The following is a 23,614-nucleotide window of genomic DNA, read 5'->3' on the forward strand; positions in this document are numbered from 1 at the left end:
TCTCTCTCTCTCTCTCTCTCTCCCCCCTCAAAAATAAACATTAAAATAATAATAATAAATAAAATAAAAGTAAAATAAAATGTCTTGAACTCTATTACCTTTTCTGACTCCAATGTAGTTCAACCCTTATTTTTAACAGATGTGTTTTCAAAATAGCCTTCTTAATGATTTATCTCCAATGTCCCTTCATCTTTCACATTTTAATTATCGTCTATAGTAATATGATCACCTCATTACTGCACACAAAAAACTTGAGGTGTTCCCATTTATATCATTTGGTTGAATTTACTGGTTTTAACTAGATTTACAGACTCAGTCACATCATTCTTATTTTATAAACCCTTCATAGCTCCTTCTTCAAATAGTTTGGCTGAATTTAACACTTTTTGCTAGCTTTAACTAGTGTTTTAGTAATGAATCAGCAAGGATTTAATGGCTGTTATACATTGTACTAGGTTTATAATACTTTCCCTATTTTCACAGATCTTAAACTAGTTGGATGCTATAAGATCAATAAACTTTGAGACACTGCTCCATCATTCAGTACTTAATTGTTCTGTGCCTATTGTGTGATTGGAAATCAAAGAAAGAAAATAACAAAAAAATTAAGAAAAGACCTCATGGAGGAGGTAGAATTTTAGCTGGAGGTAGGCAATACACAGAATGATAGTAAAGGGATTTAATGGATATAGAGGAATCTGATGGGGGTGAAGGTGTCAGGAGAGCTATGAGAAAATCCAGGGGAGAGGGAATTGACAGGGGAATTGTAAAGATGTAGGACACTAATAATGGGGAACAATGAGATGCAACCTTGGCTAGTGAAGGTGGATTCTATTAGAGAATGTCTTGGAAGCCCCGCAGAGGCATTTAAATTTGACTTTATATATAGACACCAATTAATAAAAAGAAAGAGATGGCATAAAAGATTATTCTAGCATCCATGTTTAGGCATATGGAAGAGATAGGCAAACAGAGACATTTGGAAAGAAATTACAGGGCTTAAAGAGAGATTGCAGGTAAAGAGAAGAAACTGTCAAAGGTGAGTACAAAGTGTCTGGCCTTGGAAACTATAAAAATGGAGACATCACTAAAATAAACAGGATGGGAAACAAAGAAAGTTTGAGAATGGGGAGTAGGAGATGGTTTGGGACATGTTAGATAGATGTAAGCATATCAAGTGGAGCTATCCCAAGACTATTCTATAGCGTAATACTGGATGAAGCCAAGAATCCAGTGCAAAAATAGGTATAGTGATCTATCAATGCCTTGCACCTGTTTAGGATTTTAAAGCCATATAGTATTAATTTTGAGCTTCAACATCCAGGAAGGTAGAAGAACAGAAATTAACACCTTCATTTCGCAAATAAATTAATGTTTAGAATTCATGTGACTTGCCCAAAGTCAAAGAAGTTGTTAGCAGGAAAGCCAAGAAAATTCTAGTTCCTTACTCATGCCATTATACTCCTGGCTTTTAAGAAGCAAGCAAAATTCAAGGCTCTTCTTCCAAAAAGAGCCATCAGCATGGAGGCAACAAGTGAGGCCATGAGAATGTATAATTCTTTGAGGGCAGAAGAAGAGAAGAAGAAAAGATCTCTTGCAGATAGATACAATTAATTAAAATAAGGAAGGAAGACAGCTCAGCAACAGACACCACCAAGTAGACAGAAGCACTCAAGAGGGTAGGAAAAAAATCAAAACCAGGAAAGTGCCGAGTCAGGAAAGCCAAAAATGGAGTAAGTACTCAGTGATCCTAAATGCCAAAGTTGGAAGAAGGTGATTTGGCATGGAGGTAACACATTTGACGGTCGATTTGTTTTTCTTCAAAAATGTAACTCTTGAGATATTGAGGGGGAAAATCCCTTAATGTGTACTATCAACATCTATCTGTTGCACTATTAAAGGGGGCTGCATTTTATTTTTCATACATTAAAACTTCCACTTCACAAGTTACAGTAACACAAAAAAGTGTGAAAGTTTTCAATGTTGAAAAATTATAAAGTCTAAAGAATAAGCTCAAATATATTTCAACATAACCTGATCAGTTTTTTCAATTTTTATTTGAGAGGCTTTTGATATATATAAATAACAGTTTGCTTTTTTCTGTGATCTATTTTACTAAATCAAAGTTTCAATAAAGGAAAAAAATGAGGGCTATGAAAAAGCAAAACTATAGATATCCTCCAAATAAAATTACATATGAAATAATTTACCAAGTTTTATAATAATTAATAGAAATAATATGGTAAATTTCTTGATCATATATGCAACTTCTGTCTTAAGTGGAAGCATGGAAAGAAAAGTGAACTATTTTATCCTCCTAACATGACAAATATAACATTTTCAACTTTATAACTAAAATCAACTTTCGTTAGTGATATTATTAAAATAGGGCACTGTCTTTTCACTAACTGAGTTTAGAAAGGTCTTTGGAAATTTTACCTGTCTTAAAGTTTTAAAAAATTAGCATGACAATAGATTAAAAATTTAAAAGACACAGCTAATCAAACAACTTGCTACTGACCTTGTTCAAGTCTGAAGAGGGTCTTTTCCAGCTTTTCCATTTCGTTCAGAAGTAAAATTCTAATTTGTTTACTGTGTCCCATTTTGGCTTTTAGAAGATTTGAAATCTTTCAGAAGAATTAAAAGAACTCCAAAATCGAATGAGTTACCCCTATGAAACAAAAAGGAATTAAGATCAAGAAAATAACTATTACCTTTAATTCCTCAAGGCTGACAGCCGCACTTACATGTTCTAAATGTGTTTTAACCTTAGCAAAGCAAAAAGAATGAATCCTATAAAGAAGACCTGAGAAGGTAAATAGTTGTTTCCTCCCTTAGAGCACAATAGGACCAAAGCAAAACTATTGTATTATAGATTCTTACAATTAAAACAAAAAACAAAACTGAATTATTCTCAGAGAAAAGCAATATGTTTTGGAAAGCCTGGATTTGGGGGGGGGGGGGGGGGAAATTCCCGGTCCCAAGCCAAAGGGCTTTGAAGACTACAAACGGCACTTCTGCTTACAAGAGATTAGTCTGCTCAAAGATAACAGGTGGGAGAGCTCCCCATTCCCAAATTCGGGTTGGAAGCCACCAATGGGGAGATGAGAACAGAGGGAAGCAGTTGTTGCCCCTGGAATAGCTGCTGCAGACATAGGATGTACAGACGGAGCTATAGATAGAAAGAACCCATTTCCCTGAGAGGCCAGCGGCATTCCTAGCACTTACACGGAGCAAGTTATACGTGCAGCTTCTGGGACACTGCAGGACCCGCGACTCTGGTGTTGGAGTCGGGGGAGGAGACGGGAAGGAAAGCAAACAGGGAAAGGCAGGCTGCCCGGGCGAAAAAAGCAGCCCCAGACAAGGAGGGCCGGGCGCCGTGAAGGGCAAAGGGCGGGGCGGCGGCAGCCGGGCCAGGGATAAGGCCGCTGTGTGAATGGCAGAGAGCTTCTCCGTGACTCCGCCTCGTGCTGGTCCCGGAGAAGACCCTCGACCCACCGGGCCTCAAGTTCCCCACACGCCCGGGTGGGAGCTGACAGGTCCCCTCGCCCACTTCCGGGAGGTTCCTCACCCTGCTCGCCGCGACCGCTAGTCTCGCGAGACTGCGGTCAGCGGGGCCGGGGGCCGGGAGGCGGCTGGGGCTCAGGCAGCGAGCTGCTTTTGGTTTTCAGGCGCTAGGGAGGTGCGAGGTCCGGAGTGTGCACTTCCTTTACCAGCCTGCGACCTCGTGGTTGAACATTAAAATGCTACGGTAGAAGGCTGCCAGCTAGATTGAGCTGCGTATGTCACAGGGTCGTTTTGTGGACCGGCTGAATGGTGGGAGGCGAGAGACCTGGCTTCCTGTGCTTTTTCTACCACGATGTGTTTTGTGTCTTTGTTTTGATTTTTTTTTTTTTTTAATTTTAACGTGGCCTAAGTTTACGTGGCCTAAACTCTCTGAATCTTGATTTCCCCGTGTCTAAAGTAAGGGGCCGTCTACAATCTCAGACATTCCATCCTTCGTGTGTCTACCACCTCTAGTGCTAACACAGGGCACATCTTGAATGCAGACACGGAACTACTAGGTAGGTGAAATGTGGCCAGTTTGCAAACAATTGAGGGTGCAAATACCGCTTCTACAACGTCTGGTTGTATCTGATGCACACTGCATAGACCTGAAGAGCATATGCGATTAAGGATCTATATTGGCTGCACATATTTCAGGCCAGAAATTTAGGATCTGGTACAGATGTCTAAGGAGATTTTATGCCTGAGGAAAAGAAACCCCTTCTAGAGTTTTTTGAGGACACCTAGGGATCATGAGAAAAAAGACATGAGTGCAGAGAAAGATCTTGCTTTCTTTATTGTGGAAATAAAGTAGATCCAACAACAATGGTTAAAAACTAAAGATACTGAAATGTTTGTTTCAGTAGATTTCTGAGAATGGCTAGTTTCAAGTGGTCCAAAACTGAGTTTGGGTATCTGTAGTTCATTTATTCATTCAACTAGTATTTATTGAGCACCTAGGATTTGCCAGGCATGGAAGTGAATCAAAGTCACTGCCCTCATGGAACTCTTACATTTTGTTGGTGGGAGGCAGATAAATAAATAAGATAAATAAATTATATAAGGTAACAAAAGGTTGTAGGAAGTGGGAAGCATAGAAGAGCCAGGAAAAGGAAGTTTGCAATTGTAAATACAATAGTCAGTAAAGGACTTGCTGGTGAGTTGACATCTGATCCCAATCAGAGAAAGAGCAAAGAGGATATCCAGGGTAGAGGGTTCCATACAGAGGTACAGAAAGTTCAAAGGCCATGAGGTAGGAGCACCCTTGTGGATTTAAGGAGGCCACCATAGCTGAGTGAAGAGAGTGGTAAGAGATTAGGACAGATAAAGGGGGGGGGGGGCTTGACAGCCAGATCTTGTAAGGCTTTGTAGGCCATTGCAAGGATTTGGGCTTTTAATATGGGCAAAAGAGACGTTGGAGCATTTTGAAAAGAGGAGTGACCTCATCTGATAGACCTTTTAAAGGATTACCTTGCAACTTTATGGAAAATAGCTAAATAAACTGGAGGGTGTGGTGAGGAAGGAAGCGGGACCAGTTAAGCATTTATTTCAATTAACCAAGATACAATGATGTTGGGTGTGTGTGTGTGTAAAGAAGGTATAGCAATGAAGGTGGTGAGAAGTTGTTGAATTATGGATCTATTTTGAAAGTAGAGCTTATACTGATGATGAGAAAGTAGTGTTCTTCAATTTGTAAGTCACATTGAGGATTGTAAATCATACCCATTGAGGGTTATAAAAGTAATTTAGTTGCAACCAACAATTTTTTTAATGTTTATTTTTTTTGAGGGTGGGGAGAGAGAGAGAAAGAGAGAGAGAATGCGAGCAGGGGAGGGGCAGCGAGAAAGGGAGACACAGAATCCAAAGCAGGCTGGGCTCTCAGCACAGAGCCCGACACTTGGCTCTAATCCAGGAACTGTGAGATCACGACCTGAGCTGAAGTCGGATGCTTAACCAACTGAGCCACCCAGGCGCCCTGCAACCAACAATTTTTAAAATAAAATAGGAATGATCTGAGTGCATTGCATCTGGTAAGACTATTATTTCAAGAAACTTCTGTTTCTGTTACTTATGTTTTGTTGTAGTGAGTCCTGTATTCCTACTGGGAGTCATGGTCAAAAACATGTTTGAGAGCCACCACTCTCAAAAATTATGCTGTGTAAAAGCAGAACCATTCATGATTATGAAATGTGCCTGTGTTTTAATCCCAGCTCTGCCACTAACTGGCTGTCCAGCTTTCTAAGATACTTAACCTTGGCCGCCTGGATGGTTAAAGTCAGTTAAGCATCTGACTTTGGCTCAGGTCATGATCTTGAAGTTCGTGAGTTTGAGCCCACATCCGACTCTTTGCTGTCAGTGCAGAGCCCACTTCAGATTCCCTGTCCCTCTCTCTGCCCCCAGCTTGCGTGCTTTCTCTCCCCACCCCCCCTCAAAAAATAAATAAACATTAAAAACAAATGGAATGAATGAAATATGGCCCTTTGTAGCAACATGGATGGAACTGGAGAGTGTGATGCTAAGTGAAATAAGCCATACAGAGAAAGACAGATACCATATGGTTTCACTCTTATGTGGATCCTGAGAAACTTAACAGAAACCCATGGGGGAGGGGAAGGAAAAAAAAAAAAAAGAGGTTAGAGTGGGAGAGAGCCAAAGCATAAGAGACTGTTAAAAACTGAGAACAAACTGAGGGTTGATGGGGGGTGGGAGGGAGGGGAGGGTAGGTGATGGGTATTGAAGAGGGCATCTTTTGGGATGAGCACTGGGTGTTGTATGGAAACCAATTTGACAATAAACTTCATATATTGAAAAAAAAATGGAAGATACTCAACCTTTTTGTGCTTTGGTTTTTACAACTGTAAAACAGGGATAAAAATAGTGCCTACTATTAATTAAATGAGGACTTAGCACTGTACCTGAGACATGTGTAAGTACAAATACTAGAATGGGACCCTGACTGATGTGGAATACAGTTCATGTTTATGTTTGTCTTCAGGGTCTCCTTTCCGTACCCCCTTTGAGTCTCTCCTATGACCATCTCATCACACTGCTCTCCTGTTGATCACTCTTCTCCAGGGCTCCAAAATTGGCTTTCCCTGTTCTCCCTCCACCAGCAAAACTGTCACTTTAGGGCCCAATATTCCAGCTAAAATAAGGAGTAAAATAGACTGACAAAATGAATTCCTTTAGTGGTGAGTTATTCTTACACAAATGCTGGCATTTTAAAAGATTCGTCAATCCAAATGATCTTAATTTTGGAGATTTCATACTGTGAAAGAAAGTGAAGAAGGTCAAGTAATGGAAAAATTATGATTCAATGTGATGTGTCTCAGAGATTACATTTACAAGCCACACAGCGTCCTTTTTAAAAAAGAAGAGTCACGCTAAGTGTGCTACTTGTGAAGTTCTTGGAATGCCAGTGAATCTGCAGTCTAGAGCTACAGTGGTACTATGTGCTGCCTTCATTTTGGCAAACATTTGTCATGTGCCTGTCGTGTGCATAACAGAGATCTATATATACACAATAATCTCATGCTAGAGTTGTCAGGAGAAGAATCTCCTTGAGGAACATCTGATGGATAATCTCAGCTATTTGGCCGTGACTCTAGTGTTTTCTAAAACATTGATATGAATGTATCTGGGGAGTGGGAGAAGGGCTGTGGTCAGAAGGGTCAGAAAACACTAGAGTGTTTCTTAAGGTCTGTGTATGGGAGTGTCTGTTTTGGGAAAGGAAAGGAGTTATTTAGGGTATTATGTATAGTCTGGTCCCAGTCCTGTGAGATTCTGCTGAAGTGGAGGGATCTGCCTTATTTGGCTTTTATATTCATCAGCATTTTTTGTGTATCTTATTTTGTAGTGATTATATACTGACATTATGAATAATTTTATTTTGTAAAATTTGGAATTGTGTTTTCAAAATCTCTTCTAAGTAGAACAGTTTATTCTGCATTTTTGGGAAATATCCAGACTTAGCCAAGGAAGAGAAGGGAAGATAGGAAGGAAATAGAGCTGAAGTCAGACAAGAAGAAGGACCTAATATAATGGTGATAGAGATACAGAAACCAGAGAGAGATTTTTCAAAAAAGGATAGTACAACACAAAGAAAACGAATTTTTGGAAACAAACTCGGGATTAGTTTTAATCTCTCTGAATTACAGTTGATTCATCTGTAAATTGGAGAGAATAACGCTTCATTTGGAGGGTGGTTTTGAAGATTAGATGAAATAATGAAAGCATTCAAGGCATCTATTATATAGCCCTTGGTAAAAATCAGGCTTTTAATAAATGATAGCCTAAAAAGAGAAGGGCTGATGGCCAGTTGTCTTTGCTGGGTTTTGATGGCAGTTAGACAAAGCAGATGAAGAGGAAGTCTCCCAGAGCCTGGCCAACAAAAGAATCTAAAGGTCTGTTATCTTACTCTGTGAAGAGGGAATATAAAGGTGAACTCAGAAAAGGAAGTCAGAGCCCAAGGTTTTAGCCTAAATCATAGAGAACAGAGGAAGGACGTAAGAAAGAAGTAAGGTTTTGTTGCTGTACAATTAATATTTATTAGAACAATTATTGACATGTACATGTAATGGAGGTAAAGATAGTTGTATTTTATTTAAAAAAACAAAAACAAAACCAAAAGCCAAAACTTGCGTGGGAAAAGTCATTAAAAAAGTCCTAAGCATTGATATAACAAATTGACCAAAAAGAGCATATGGAATGCTTTGAAACCCTGGTAAGAGGAAACTCGAGAGGGTGTTTTAGTGGTGATGGTTTCTTTTTTCTAAAGATAGGTATTTTAAAATGTTCTTTGGCCCTAAATTTAGAGCTAAATCATTTTTACCCTTGCAAATAAATTTAACTTCCTGTTGAAATCCTGCCTCCAGAATTTCCCTGTGGAAGGATGGAGTTGGCAGCCTATTTGGGGAACAAGGATGAGGGAAGGAAGACTTGAACTGATTTTCTATATTTGTCAGGACCACTTTAGCTGCATATGACAGAAAACAACAACAACAACAACAACAACAACAACAACAACAAGGCAACAGTGGCTTAAACAAGAGATAAATTTGTTTCTTTCTTGCATAAAAGTTTAGAGGTGAGCAATTCAAAGCTGGTGTGGCAGGTCTGTAAAGGCAGTAGGAAGCCGGGATCTCTCTAGCTCACAGCTTCCTCCCTCTTATTATGTGGATCTTATCATAGTACCACAAGGCTGCCAGAACTCCAGCTATCATATCCAAGTTCAGGCAATATAATGGAAGAAGAGGAAAAGAAAGGTGTACCTCTTCCCTTTAAGCTTTCCTGGAAATACCAGACAGCATTTCTGCTTCTATCTCATTAGCCAAAACTTGGTCACAAGGTACACACAAATGTAACTTGTGTCTGGGCAGCAATGAGACTAGCCAAAATACAGGTTTTGTTATTAAGGAAAGAGAATGAATAACTAGTAGTGTCTGCCATAGTTTGCGTGGCACTTTATTTTCCATTTTAATTGTTATCAAAGCAATGCGGTTTGGAGCAGGGGGATGGAAGGCCTAGGAGGAGTGTCTCCAAGGCAAAAAATGGAACTGATTATTTAATGTGCTTGACCACATGGAGAGATGTTTCACAAACACCTTAGTTTTCTGTCAGAAAGCTTGGGGGTGATTAAGCAAACTTCCCCCAAACTTTAAAAAGTCCAGTTGGAGATTGCAGCTATAGACCTATTAGCCAAATGAGCTTGCTACAACTGAACTCCAGAACCAGCCAGCTTACCTAACCCATCATGGCCAGACTGGAGAAATCATGCTCACTGCATGTTTATTCTCAGAAAAGGACAGAGGTGGGGCGCCTGGAGGGCTCAGTCGGTTGAGCGTTTGACTTCAGCTCAGGTCATGATGTAACGGTTCCAAGTTTGAGCCCCGTGTGGGACCCTCGGCTATCAACAGAGAGCCTGCATCAGATCTTCTGTCCTTCTCTCTCTCTGCCCCTCCCCCGCTCACTCTCCCGCCCCAAAATAAATAAGCTTAAAAACAAAAAAAGGACAGAGGTAAGTCAAGCTCACCAGTTATTTTTCCACAAATTTACCAACCAGCTAAATCACTCTCAACTCCCCAGGAATGGAGTAAATTAACTAGTGCAAAGAGAAGCCAGAGATTTATTTAGGGAAGCTCTTTCTTTAAAAAAAAAAAAAAAAAGAATTAGGGGAAAGCATTCTTCTTCAGGCATTACATAAGCCCCTTAACTTCTTTTGTGGTCTAATTCCTAAGCTGTAATTTATCTTTCAAGGATATGCAAAAATAAAATGTCTGAAATGTTTCAAAAATTAATATATACCCTATAAATAGTTAATAACACTGAATGTTTAATGAGCATCTAGGAGGTGCCAGGCATTGTTCTAAGCCCATTACATGAAATAACTCAATTCCCAGGACACTATTGTTACCCCCAATTTAAAGGTATGTAAACTGAGTGCCCAAGGTTAAGTAGTTTGTTTAAGGTTGCGTAGGAATCAAGTGGAAGAGTGGGATTTCAATTGTATTCTCAGCGACTCTGTTCAGTCAACTCTAAATCTGAGGGCATTGATGTTATCCCCATGGCCTGGAAATCAATAAAGGTTTTCTAAATTGAATTTGGATATTGCTGACTTTATATATGGCTATGACAACAGTGAGTTTGTTTTCTTCTAGGAATATTCTGGCTAATCTAATACTCAGTCATCTCAGGACAGCTGCTTCAGGAAATCTTTCCCTGCCTTGCCCTCTTTCCCGTGGGTCTGGGTTAGGTGTTCCTCTTTCATGTCCTCTGTTGTATGATGTATGATATCATGTTGTATAATAACTGCCTTTTCTCTTTCTCACTAGAGTTTTTGAGGCAGGGATTGTGTTTCCTGTGTCTGGATGGCAGAGCTGTAAAATTGTTTACATTTCTTAGATATATTAAGAAAACTATACTTTCTTCTTTTTAAAAAAATTTAAATAAGACTTTTATTTTAGAATAGTTTGAGTTAAGAAAATAGTTGCAAAGAGAATACAGAGAGATCCCAGTTTCCCCTGTTGTTAAGATCTTACAATAGTATTATTCATGTGTTACAATTAGTGAACCAATATTGATACATTATTACAGTCCATAGTTTATTAGATTTCCTCACTTTTTACCTCCTATCCTTTTTCTGTTCTGGGAGCCCTTCAGGATACCACATAACGTTTAGTTGTCATGTCTCCTTAAACTCCTTTTGGTTGTGACAGTTTCTCAGACTTTCCTTTAAAAAAAAAAAGTTTTTATTGATATATAATGGACATATACCATTGTGTAAATTCAAGGTGTGCAATGTGTTGATTTGATATATATTGCAAATATGATTGCCACTATAGAGTTAACTAACATTCCACCACATCACATAATCATTTCTTTTTGGGGATGCAAACCTGTAAGACCTAGTCTTCTAGTAAGACCTGGCCTCTTTGAAGTTCATAATACTGTATTATTGTCTATAACCACTATGCTATACATTAGATATCCAGGACTTATTTATCTACTGGTTGCAAGTTTGTAACCTTACAATATCTCCCCATTTCTCCCACCCTCAGCCCCCATACATACTATATCTTCTTTAGCCATTCGTCCATTGATAGATACTTAGGCTGTTTCCTTTCTTTTTCTTTCCTCTCCTCTCCTCTCCTCTCCTCTCCTCTCCTCTCCTCTCCTCTCCTCTCCTCTCCTCCCCTCCCCTCCCCTCCCCTCCCCTCCCCTCCCTTCTCCTCTCCTCTCCTCTCCTCTCCTCTCCTCTCCTCTCCTCTCCTTTCCTTTCCCTTCCTTCCTTTCCTTCCTCTCTGTCTCTCCCTCTCCTTCTTTCTTGCTTTCTTTCATGATTTCAGGAGTAGAATTTAGTGATTCATCACTTATATATAACACCCAGTGCTCATTCCAACAACTGCCCTCCTTAATGCCCATCACCCTAGGTTGTTTCCATCTATATTTTTAAAAACTGCTCTGATCCCCTTTACTGCTCTCCAACTGCTGGACATGGGAAAGCAAAAATAATTTTTGTCTGTTTTGAAACTAATCCTGATCCAATTATTTAAATAATTTCTTTGGGGCACGTGGGTGGCTCAGTAGGTTCAGTGTCTCACTCTTGATTTCAGGTCAGGTCATGATTTCGTGATTCATGGGATCAAGCCCCACACTGGGCTCTGCACTTTCAGCACAGATTCTCTCTCTCCCCCTCTCTCTGCCCCTCCCCTGCTTGTGTTCTTTCTCTTTTTCAAATATATAAACATTAAAAAATAAAAAAATAAAAAATAATAATCTCTTTAAACTTGCCTCTATGAAATAATTGTTTTATTGTTTCCATCCCCCTTCTCCATACTTCTAAGCTGATGTCTGCCATACAGAGCAGGGTCTCACATGGAATCATTGCTTTGGAGGAGTTGAACTCTGTGGCCTTGAACTGGGCATTGTGTAGGGGCTGGTGTTACCTAAAGTACATCTGTATAGTCCTGTTCCTGGTTATTCTGTTGACGTAAGCTGCTAATGTGTATAGCTGATAAATTGTGGTCATTCTTTCTTGGCTTGGTCAGAACCTAGAAGCCTTCACTGCTGTTTAGACTTCCTTGAGGTCCTCCTTCCGCTGCAGACCCCTCCAAGAGTCTGAAGGGTTCTTAACCTGGCCCAAGGCCCAAGGCATCCATTTCATAAGCCTTTGCTGGAACCTCACTCTGCCATGGTGAATCCATGTAATATGGCCTGGGGATGGAAACTAGGTCCTGCCTGTAACTGATGTCCTTGCTTTACCCTCCTAACCATGCTGGGGCTCCCCTTTTTGGACCTTCCCCACCTTTTTTTTTTTTTTTTTTTTTTTTTTTTACCTAGCATAACACTCTTCAACCAGAGTTCAAAACAGGGAGCAGAACAAAAAGTCCTCTATGCATTTGACAAATACTGTGCCTGCTGTGTGGTAAACACCGTTCAGGAACTGTAGGAACAGTAATGAACAAAGCAGACATAAATCCTTGCCTATCTGGAGTTTCTATTCTTTAAAAATTTTTTTTTAATGTTTATTTATTTTTGAGACAGAGAGAGAGAGAGAGAGAGCGAGCACATGAGCAGGGGAGGGGCAGAGAGAGAGGGAGACACAGAATCTGAAGCAGGCTCCAGGCTCTGAGCTCTCAGCACAGAGCCAGATGCAGGGCTCAAACTCATGAACTGTGAGATCAGGACCTGAGCTGAAGTCAGATGCTTAACCAACTGAGCTACCCAGGTGCCCCTGGAGTTTATATTCTAATAATGCCCTGAACCTGTCTGACTTGTTCCCACCAGGACACATCACACTATTTCTCTCACGTCCCTCTCTCTTTAGATGGTCACATTTTCACAATTACTCAAGCCCAGAAGGAATGGATTTCCCTTCCTTCCTACCAGGAACTAGTTCATTAGTCCCTGTCTCTAATGTTAAATGAGGGATAAAAGAACTTACAAAGTTCTGTATCAAACATGCCTATAGTCTTGCTGCAAAATCATATTTTGAGTGCAAAGTGTTTAATATTAACCCTTCTTTCTCTTTACATTAATTCTTTAGCAACCCAAGACTCTTACTGAGGCAGTTGGGTATCCTAGGCCAAATGGGAGAAAGTCTGGTATGTTGCAAAGGCAAATGATAAAGGTACATTTATATCTTTAAAATAGTATCCTGGATTACATTAGGATCTGCATTGCCTGGTGTAGTACCTGACACTGAAAGCCATTCAATAATGGCTATAAGAATGAGTGAAAGATGGAAGGAATGGATAACTTAATGGATTATATTATATTTATACTTTTGTTTCTGGATCAACGAATAATTTACTTTAGGCTAACATTTTTGACATTTACTTTAGGCTAACATTTCTGGCTTATTTCACTTACCATCACCTCCTTAGGGTTCACTCATGTTATCATGTGTCAGAATTTCCTTCCTTTTTAAGGCTGGATAATATTCCATTGTATGCATTTACCCCATTTTGTTTATCTATGCATGTGTCATTGGACATTTGGGTTGTTTATGTCTTACCTACTGTGAATAATGCTGCTGTGAACATAGGTGTACAAATATCTCTTTGAGACTCTGCTTTAAGTTCTTTTGGAAATACACTCAGAAGTGGAATTGCTAGATCATATGGTAATTCAATTTTTAATCTTTTGAGGGTCTGTCATACTGTTTTTCATAGCAGCTGTACCATTTTAGATTCCCATCAACAGTGCACAGGGTTTCAATTTCTCCACATCATTGCCAGCACTTGTTCTTTTCTTTTTTTAAAAGTATTCTATTTTTTTAATGTTTGTTTATTTTTGAGAGAGAGAGAGCCAGCAGAGGAGGGGCAGAGAGAGAGGGAGACACAGAACCTGAAGCAGGGTCCAGGCTCTGAGTTGTCAGCACAGAGCCCGATGCGGGGCTCAAACTTGTGAACCACGAGATCATGACCTGAGTCAAAGTCAGACGCTTAACTAATTGAGCCACCCAGGCGCCCCTCTTTTCTCTTTTCTTTTCTTTTCTTTTCTTTCCTTTTCTTTTTTCTTTTCTTCTTTCTTTTCTTTCTTCTTTCTTTCTTTCTTTCTTTCTTTCTTTCTTTCTTTCTTTCTTTCTTTCTTTCTTTCTTTCTCTCCCTTCCCTCCTTCTTTTCTCCTTTTCTGTCCTTATACAGAGCATCACATAGTACATTGTATAAAAATTAAAATTACATGAAATATAATCTATGAGTGATATGTGCTATATAGATTCTCAGTTTGATGACCAACACAGCCTAATTTACCAGGACACTTGGCTGAAGTATTTCACTGCCAATCCAGTAAGCTCAGAGGAAAGGTCAACAGTATAAGACAGAGGCTAATCTGTTTTAACTGCCTAAGGTTTAAAAAAAGCCCTCTTCTCAATTTACAGTGACCGTGGGAGTCATTTTCCTGCTTACACAGTGATTAAAGGGATTGTATATCATGAATGTAGCATAGTGGATAATCAGCAAAACGTTAAGGTTAAATTAAATTAATCAGCACTTTGGAAAGTTTATTGCATGAACATAGGTTACATGTCCTGTCAAGGCAAGTGATTATTTCATTATTTACATAAAAAAATAGTAATAAGCTTTCATTTTCTTTCTTTTTTAAAGTATTTTATTGAAAATAATTTATTTAGAGATTCAAACATAGTAAAGTTATATTTGAAAAATATATGTGGCTTATGGGGCACCTGGGTGGCTCACTCAGTTAAGCGTATGACTTTGGCTCAGGTCATGATCTCACATTCATGGGTTCGAGCCCCACATTTGGCTCTGTGCTGACAGCTCAGAGCCTGGAGCCTGCTTTGGATTCCGTGTCTCCTTCTCTCTCTGCCCCTCCCCTGCTCACGCTGTTTCTCTCAAAAGTAAACATTAAAAGATTAAATATATATGTAATAGTGCTATTGAAATACAAATATATGTAATGTACACTAAATTTAGAACAGATTCAGTATTTTAGTCTCAACCGATTTTGTGAATCATACTGTATTCATTTAATGTATCTCTAGGATCCATCTTGACTTTTCTTTCTCTCCTTCCTAGGGCTTATTGATTCTTTGATATTTTCATATAAGTTTTTAAAAAGTTATGAGAATTTGAGGTGATTTCTAATTCCTTTGTGTTATATCTTAATAGTAACATTAAAATTAAAATGTCAGACAACATTCTTGTGTTTATAATTCTGGAAGGATTAGGAGGCATGGTGACACAAAAGGTGATTAGTAAGCATATTCAGGTTTGAGAAGCACCATTATGCCTTTGTGCTTCAAGTTTAGGCCTTCCTAACCTCCATTTTTAGGGACCCTTTACCCTGTAGCTTTCTGAAACCTGCAGGCCATCAGCTAGCCAATTCAGCTGGATGAGCTTGAACAAAAATGGAATTTCTCAGCAATACTGAGAAATATTTAATGAAATAATGTGATGATTTTTATATGAATACTGTGGAATCAATGTATCCTTCTTATTGTATATTAAAAATTGCCTATATTGGAAAATGAATATAGACTATATGAATAGTTTACAGTCAGTTTTACCACAGGTCACATCATCTCTGGGCTGAAAAAGTTCTTTGGCACCTTATTTAGTATATGTGTTGTGTACCTACACAGCATTGTCTTGCAATATAATGATCAAATTGGTTTATAATATCAAATATAGAAAAAAAAATCAAACTTACACAAGTAATGAGTTTTCCTCCAAAGAATAAATGGACCACACAACGTTGTGACAAGCTCAGTAGCCATGTTTTGTCAGCTTATACCTAGAGGAGTACTTAAACCCATGTTAGTTGTATTTTACCTGGTAGCATAATCACAGGTAAGGTTGTCTGCTTAATCCCTGGGATTAGTTGAAGAGGCAGAATGTGGTGTTACCTGTCATAATCAGGACCAGGGTAGCTGCTCAGTCTGAAAGATCGGAGAAACACAGTAAGAATCGGGCAAGGAGTTTGGGGAGAAGGCTGCTGCTATTTAACAGGCTGGGAATGTCACCCCAGAAGTGACACAGGGAAAGCAGACTAATTCTAGACCCTTTGACATATTCCATGCGTGGTTCTCACTGGCAATGCTCCATCTGCTGATCAGATGTCCTGAGTCTTCCCTACTGGGCAGAGTGCAAGTGGGCAGGGGCAAGAAGCTCTGCTCTTTTGGCGCTTGAGCTCACGGTTCACCTTCTAGGGCAAATGCTCTTCCTGAGACTTCCATGAGGTGCTCTGCTCATTGAAGTCCACAGATTTACAACTTTGAAGATTCTATATATCTCTTATGGAAAGTGGGTGCCACTGCAATTTTGTAGTATTCCCCATGTGTATTTTCATGAACTGTTGCCAGGTGAGCGTATACTGCTTTATCAATGTTTCTAGGACTATCTGAAAAATAGCACAGGTATTTTTATGATAGGTTATAATAAAACATAACCTATGTTTTATTAGCATAAAGCAAAAATTAATTCAGTGACTCACAGGCAAAGGTAATAAACTCTATTTCCCCACGCCACCAATTTCCTAATTTTGTGAAGGTGTGAACATTTCTATCTATGGCTGAGTGAATATGTGGAGAATTTCTGTTTTGGTTTCTTGGATGCTGTGCTCAAGTTGGGAGTCACTAGTACTTTTGCTATTCAGAGTGTGAGCCAAGGGCTCCCACATCACCTGGGAGCTTGTTAGAAACACGGAATCCCAGGCTGAACACCACATCAACTAAATCAGAGTGCATTTTAACAATATATCTAGGTGATTTGTAAGCACATTCAGGTTTGAGAAGCACCAGTCATGCCTTTGTGCCTCAAGTTCATACCTTCCCAAACCCCCATTTTTGTGGACTCCTTAACTTTTCTGAAATGTGCAAGCCATTAGGTAGCCAATTCAGTTGGATGCTTTTTAAATCCTAAAATCTACAACGTTGTGTGCCCTAAGTTGTCCTTCCTTATTTGTCAGAAAAGGGGGACTTTTTTCTTTTGTGTTCTTTATATATTTTACTTCTTTCCTCTTGATGATTTTTGCTTTTGAAGGCAAAGCATCACCTTTGGCTTTCAGACAACATATTTTCTCTCTGATCAACTTGAGGACTTTTTTCTATGACATCTCCCTCAACAACATTGAGATACTGGGTTTCTGTTTACTGTTGAATTATCAGAAAGGTGGGCTGCCATTAATTTCAATATTGTGTGTGTGTGTGTGTGTGTGTGTATATATATATATATATATATATATATATATATATATATATATACATATACATATATATATGTATATATATTTTTTTTTGAGAGAGAGAGAGGGAGGGTGCAAGTGAGCAAGGGGCAGAGAGAGAGAGAGAGAGAGAGAGAATGCCAGGAGGGACAGAAGAGAGAGGGAAGGAGAGAAAAAGAGAGAGAGAAGTGGAGCTCACCCAAAGCGAGGCTCATACTCATCCAATGTGGGACTTGAACTCACAAACTGAGATCATTACCTGAGCTGAAGTCAGATGCTTAATGACTGAGCTACCCAGGTGCCCTCAATATTGTATGTTTTCAAGTAGTTTTACAGTACCTTTAAAAATAAAACCACCAGGGGTGCCTGGGTGGTTGTTGGTTAAGGGTCTGACTTTGGCTCATGATCATAATCTCATGGTTCATGGGTTTGAGCACTGTGTTGGGCTCTGTGCTGACAGCTCGGAGCCTGGAGTCTGCTTCAGATCCTGTCTCCATCTCTCTCTGTCTTTCCCCCACTTGCACTCTTTCTCTCTCAAAAAAATAAACAGTAAAAAAAAAAAAATAAAACCACCAAAAAGACTGCTTGGTAGCTTTTTATGCCACATCGAACTTTTTTGTCTTGTTTGACTTTTCTCCACATTGTAGAAATCTTTCATGATCCAGTAATTGCACCGTTGGGTATTTACCCAGGAGAAATGAAGACTCTAACTCAAAAAGATATATATACCCCTATGTTTATTGCAACATTATTTACAATAGCCAAGACATGGAAGCAACCTAAGTGTCCAAAGTGTCCATCAATAAACAGATGGATAAGGAAAGTGGTGTGTGTGTGTGTGTGTGTGTGTGTGTGTGTGTGTGTGATGGAATATTACACAGCCATAAAAAGAATGAGATCTTGCCATTTGAAACAACCTGGATAGACCTAGAGGGTATTCTGCTAAGTGAAATAAGTCAGACTGAGAAAGACAAATGCCATATAATTCCACTCATAAATGGAATATAAAAAATGAATAAGCAAGCAAAAAGCAGAATCAGAACCATAAATACAGAGAACAAATTGATGGTTGTCAGTGAAGAGTTGGGCAAAATTGGTGAAAGAGAGAGGGAGATCCAGGCCTTCAGTTATGGAGTGAATAAGTCATGGGAGTAAAAATCAGAGCACAAGGAATACAGTCAATGGTATTGTAATAGTGATGCAATGGGACAGATGGTAGCTATACTTGTGAACATAGCATAGTGCAAAAACTTGTCAAATCACTAAGTTGTACATCTGAAACTAATGTAACTTTGTGTGTTAACTATACTCAAATAGTAGTTAAAAAAAGAATCTTAGCCATAAGTCTCTTGTTATTTTATTCTAGAACTTTGAACCAATTAGGGGAAAAATCCTCATTGCACATTTTCTCATCTCTGTTCCTTTAGTTTTGTTTTCTTTATTCCCCCCCCACCCCCTTCTTTGTTATAAAAGGAAAAAAATCTTCATGGGACATGTCGCCATTTTGAAATTTAGGTATGTGTGTATATACTATTTTTGTGTGTGTATCAGAAGTCACATTTCAAAATATTCTCTGTAAGTCACACTTAAACCTTTTTAGTTGGTAAAGGCCAACAACATTATGGTTTGTTTCATAAGACCTCTCTTTACTTTGAAACCATATCCTCTGTTTCGTTGTTTTCTCTAAAAACCACACAGGATGATGAAGACATAAAGTGAGAGAAGTCTGCTGAATTAGACATACAACATGCTATGCTAAGTATCATTTATTAAATTATATCTAGAATTTCATGGCACAAGGAGTAGGATCGTCTGAAAGTGACCCCGAGAGCTCACTCTTAGTTACCTGAACCACTGGGCCATTTGGAACTTGGAATACCCTTCCATCACTGGGAGAAACCACACTTGAACCCAGTGTCCTATAAGGCTTATGGCATTATTTTACCCCCTCGTGGGAACCACAACTTTGTGTGGTCTCTGCTGTCCTTGGGTGCTGGGAAGCTGGCTTTCACAGTTACTTCCTCTAAATAGGTAATATGCAATCCATACCACCTAACATTTAAGTTTTCTGCTTATGTCTTCTGAGAAGGTTGCTTTCATGCTTGCCCTCTAGTGTGCAGGGGTCTTTTTCCTGAAATACTGGGCTGACTGTCCTTCAGCTGGCCTGGGTCCCTGCATACTTCTTCACGGGGAAAATGGTAGAATCAAAGGACCTGTGACTTTTCTTGCTGCTGACTTTTTGAGTATTCTCAATAAAACCTATCTTTTTAACCCTTACAATATGATATTATAAAATTTACCGTGAGCTCTGGTGGCCACCACAAAAGGACCCATCTTGCACAACACATTTATTGGTGATAATCAAAGCTTTGTTCTGCATGCCTTGCTTTGGGCAGTTCGTATCTCAGTTTGTATAATTGTAACATGGATTGGAATCACTGGCCGTGTTCATATATTGCTTTGGAGAAAATGTCTTCCTATTTAAGTCTATTAACTCATGCATCTTCTTCTCAGCCATCTACCTCCCTTATTCACATCTCTCCTTGCCCAGCTAAGATTCCATGATGTATTGTTCAATAATACTGTTGCTAGTTCCCTAAACTCCCTTCCCCTCTGTCTTTGTGGCATCTGCCAAAGCTGCAACCGTGGAAAAACCAACCCCTTTGTCTCCATCTGCACCTGACCGACCACTACTGGAGAGAGTTACACAATAGGGCATGTTGATTTCACAGAAGATTAGTTAAAATAACTTCAAACTGTATAGCAACCCTGAAATGATTCTCAGTCTCTCTCCCATTTTCCATGATTGTTGCAAACCTCTTCTTCCTCTCATCTGCTAGGATTCTCAGAAGGGGGTCTTGACTTTCATTTTCTAGAGAAAATAGAAGCCATTAAATGGAACTCCATTGCCTGTCCTATTCCCAGCACACACAACCCTAACTGCATCTCTATCCATAATATTCTATTTCTCTTCACAATATGGGTATAATTATTTTCCTAAGGCTAAATCATCCTCTAGTGCTTTTATTTTACCCCCTCCACCTTTTAACGTACCTGAAGTTGTGGATTATCTTTTCTCTGAGTATTCAAACTTTCTCTCATCTCAGTTGAAGCTTTTAAAAAGGCTCAAGTTTTTCCCCATTAAGAGAAAGAGAGAGGGGTGCCTGGGTTGCTCAGTCGGTTAACTGTCCGACGTGGGCTCAGGTCATGATCTCACGGTTTGTGAGTTCGAGCCCAGCATTGGGCTCTGTGCTGACAGCTCAGAGCCTGGAGCCTGCTTTGGATTCTATATCTCCCTCTCTCTGCCCCTCCCCTGCTCGTGCTCTGTCTCTTTCTCTCTCAAAAATGAATAAATAATCAAAAACATTTTTTAAAAAAGAAAGAGAGAGAAAGAAGAAAAAAATCTTCACTTGATTCCTTTATTCCCTTCTAGGTACTACCCTAGTTTCTCTTTACAGACATATTTTTGAAAAATTGTTTCTATGTAGTATTTCTGTTTCTCTCCTGCTAGCAATTTCTAAATGCTCTCCAAGCTAATTTCGGCTTGTATTACTCTATCTCAGGATTTCTTAACCTTGGTGCTATTGGCATTTTAGGCTGAATCATTCTTTTATGTGTGCGGTGCTGTCCTGTACAGTTTTGGGTGTTTAACAGCATCTGTGGTCTTTATTCACTAGATGCAGGCAGCAGCCCTCTCCCTCCAGCTGGGACAACCAAAAATGTCTTTAGACATTGCCAAATGACCCTCATGGGGCAAAATTGTCTCTGGTTAAGAATCATTCCTCTATGACTTTGATGATGCTAAATTTCATTTTTTAATTTTTTTTTAACGTTTTATTTATTTTTGAGACAGAGAGAGACAGAGCATAAATGGGGGAGGGGCAGAGAGAGAGGGAGACACAGAATCGGAAGCAGGCTCCAGGCTCTGAGCCATCAGGCCAGAGCCCGATGTGGGGCTCGAACTCACGGACCGCGAGATCGTGACCTGAGTTGAAGTCGGCCGCCCAACCGACTGAGCCACCCAGGCGCCCCTAAATTTCATTTTTTTATGTGACTTGAAATCACAGTGGCATCTGACATTGTTAACTTCTTCCTTCTTAAGACAACATTTTTCTCTCACTTCCAATGACCTAATATTCTCTTGATTTTCCTTTTTCCTCTCAAACTGTTTCCTTTCTTTCTTTTCTTCCCTCTTTCCTTTCCTTTCCTTTCCTTTCCTCCCCCTCCCCCTCCTCCTTTCTCTCTCTCTTTAAATCTCCTTTGCAGGTTCATCCTTTGCCAATGGATAATTAAGTGTTGGCATTCTCTTCTTACTCAACTCTCTTTCTGGGGAATCTCATCCCAGTCCAAAGCTTTAATTTCCATATTTATACTTCTGCTTCCAGCTACAAGGAACTAGCTTCAGTATGGTGAACAGGCCAACCTTCCTACCATCAGCAACAAAAAAAGCTGGATACAATAGTTTACCCATACTTTGTGAGTCTTATCTCTATGTGATAGCCTTATCCTTTAGAGAGAGAAAAAAAAAAACCTCTCCTAGTTCTATCTTTCGAAAGGTAAGAAAATTAGTTCTTAATAAGAATAATACAGATAAAGATGGAAACGATGGGGCACCTGGGTGGCTCAGTCTGTTGAGTGTCCAACACTTGATTTCAGCTCAGGTCATGATCCCAGGCTCTGCGCTGAGTGTGGAGCCTGCTTAAGATTTTCTCTCCCTCCAGGGGCGCCTGGGTGGCGCAGTCGGTTAAGCGTCCGACTTCAGCCAGGTCACGATCTCGCGGTCCGTGAGTTCGAGCCCCGCGTCAGGCTCTGGGCTGATGGCTCGGAGCCTGGAACCTGTTTCCGATTCTGTGTCTCCCTCTCTCTCTGCCCCTCCCCCGTTCATGCTCTGTCTCTCTCTGTCCCAAAAATAAATAAAAAACGTTGAAAAAAGAAATTAAAAAAAAAAAAGATTTTCTCTCCCTCCCTCTGCCACTTTCCGCTGCTTGCACTCTCACTCTCTCTCTCTTAAAAAAAAAAAAAAAAAAAAAAAAAAAAAGGAAATGATATTCCTTACACTGGCCTGGAAGGGCCTACATAATCAGCCTTTAACCCTGCCTCTCACCTCTGTACCCTTCCTAACCTCATTCTCCATCACCATCGCTCTTCCTACTTGGCCATGGTTCAGTCCTTTGCTCATGCTCCATCACAGGGCACTTTTTTCCTAGAATGCTTTACTCACCCACATCTGCCTATTTAACTCATCCTTCAGGTCTTACTTCAAGCAGACTTCCTCAAGCAGCCTCCCCTGACCTTCCTAACCAGTGTCAGTCTCCCATTATGGAGCCCTTTAGTGGTCCCCGAACATCTCCTTATGGCAGCTTTACACTTTAGAGTAGCAGCTTTACCCTTACTTGTGCAGTTAATGCGGTACCAGAATACAGTTGAGTGGTGAAGAGCAGGGATTTTGGAACCAAGAGTTTCCTCATCTTTAAAATGGGTACAGTAATAGAACCTAACTTTAAGGTTTGTTGTGAGTCTTGAATGACTTAGTGTTATGTACAATGCTTAGAATGGTGCTTGGAGCATAGTAAGCATATGTAAATGTCTGCTATAATTAAAAAAAATTAATTATCACCTGTCCTTCCCACTATTTTTGCTCATCACTTTTTTCTCAGTGCCAACACAGTTTATGACACATAGCAGGCTTATGGTAACTGCCAGGGTAATGTATAAATTAAAATATTTGGAAAAAGAAATGCTATATAAATGCGAAACACAGTTGTATAGATGAAAAAATAGAGATTTTGCATTGTATTTTTAAAATAATTCTACTACTGGGATGCCTGGGTGGCTCAGTTGGTTGAGCATCCGACTCTTGATCTCAGCTCAGATCTTGATCTCAGGGTCATGAGTTCAAGCCCCACATTGGGCCCTGTATTGGGTGTGAAGCCTACTGAAAAACACACACACACACACACACACACACACACACACACACACACAAAAGAACATAAAATAAAAATGAAATGGTTTTACTATACTCATTCACTGTTTTCATTTGCACAGTCTAAGCTGAGAGAAAAATAGGTGATTTCTTAATTTTAGGAAAATTTAAATAATATTTTGTGCTGGTTGAGTTCATTATAACAAAATCAGTGTAGTCAGAATCTTCGAGTTAAAATAGTGTAAATTTGAAATTTATATCCAAATTCAAATTTCTCTATTAAATACATTAGAAGTAGATATAACTTTCCTTAACAGACAATGAAAACAAACATCTTAGACTTAGAGGTTAAGGCTTACAAAACAATGAGCCATTTTAGCTTTTAAATGATCATGCAAGATTTTTTAAACAAACTTTCAAAGACTCAGTTTTTTGATGACAAGGTATTAAATAAAT

The 23,614-nt window shown here is 39.5% G+C and overlaps 2 protein-coding genes across 3 annotated transcripts in view; one reads left to right on the forward strand and one right to left on the reverse strand.

Annotated features, from left to right (window-relative positions):
* The window catches only part of AGL (amylo-alpha-1, 6-glucosidase, 4-alpha-glucanotransferase), an 84,616-nt gene extending 81,091 nt beyond the window's left edge, over positions 1 to 3,525 (reverse strand). The window contains exons 1-2 of one of the 2 annotated variants that reach the window (XM_058716445.1): positions 3,229 to 3,525; positions 2,522 to 2,671 (exon numbers count right to left, since the gene is read on the reverse strand). In XM_058716445.1, coding sequence (XP_058572428.1) covers positions 2,522 to 2,603 — 82 coding nt within the window. In that variant the 5' untranslated portion in view covers positions 2,604 to 2,671; positions 3,229 to 3,525. Of the gene's footprint in view, positions 1 to 2,521; positions 2,672 to 2,747; positions 2,962 to 3,228 lie in introns of those variants that run through there. The other variant, XM_058716446.1, reaches the window with a different exon arrangement.
* A 137-nt stretch (positions 3,526 to 3,662) lies between these two features.
* Positions 3,663 to 23,614, forward strand: part of FRRS1 (ferric chelate reductase 1) — a 104,030-nt gene continuing 84,078 nt past the window's right edge. Inside the window, exon 1 of the mRNA XM_058716447.1 lies at positions 3,663 to 4,064. The gene's annotated coding sequence lies outside the window, so the exon portion shown is untranslated. The remainder of the gene's footprint in view (positions 4,065 to 23,614) is intronic.

This window comes from Neofelis nebulosa, chromosome 2, assembly GCF_028018385.1.
Source record: "Neofelis nebulosa isolate mNeoNeb1 chromosome 2, mNeoNeb1.pri, whole genome shotgun sequence".
Classification (NCBI taxonomy): domain Eukaryota; kingdom Metazoa; phylum Chordata; class Mammalia; order Carnivora; family Felidae; genus Neofelis; species Neofelis nebulosa.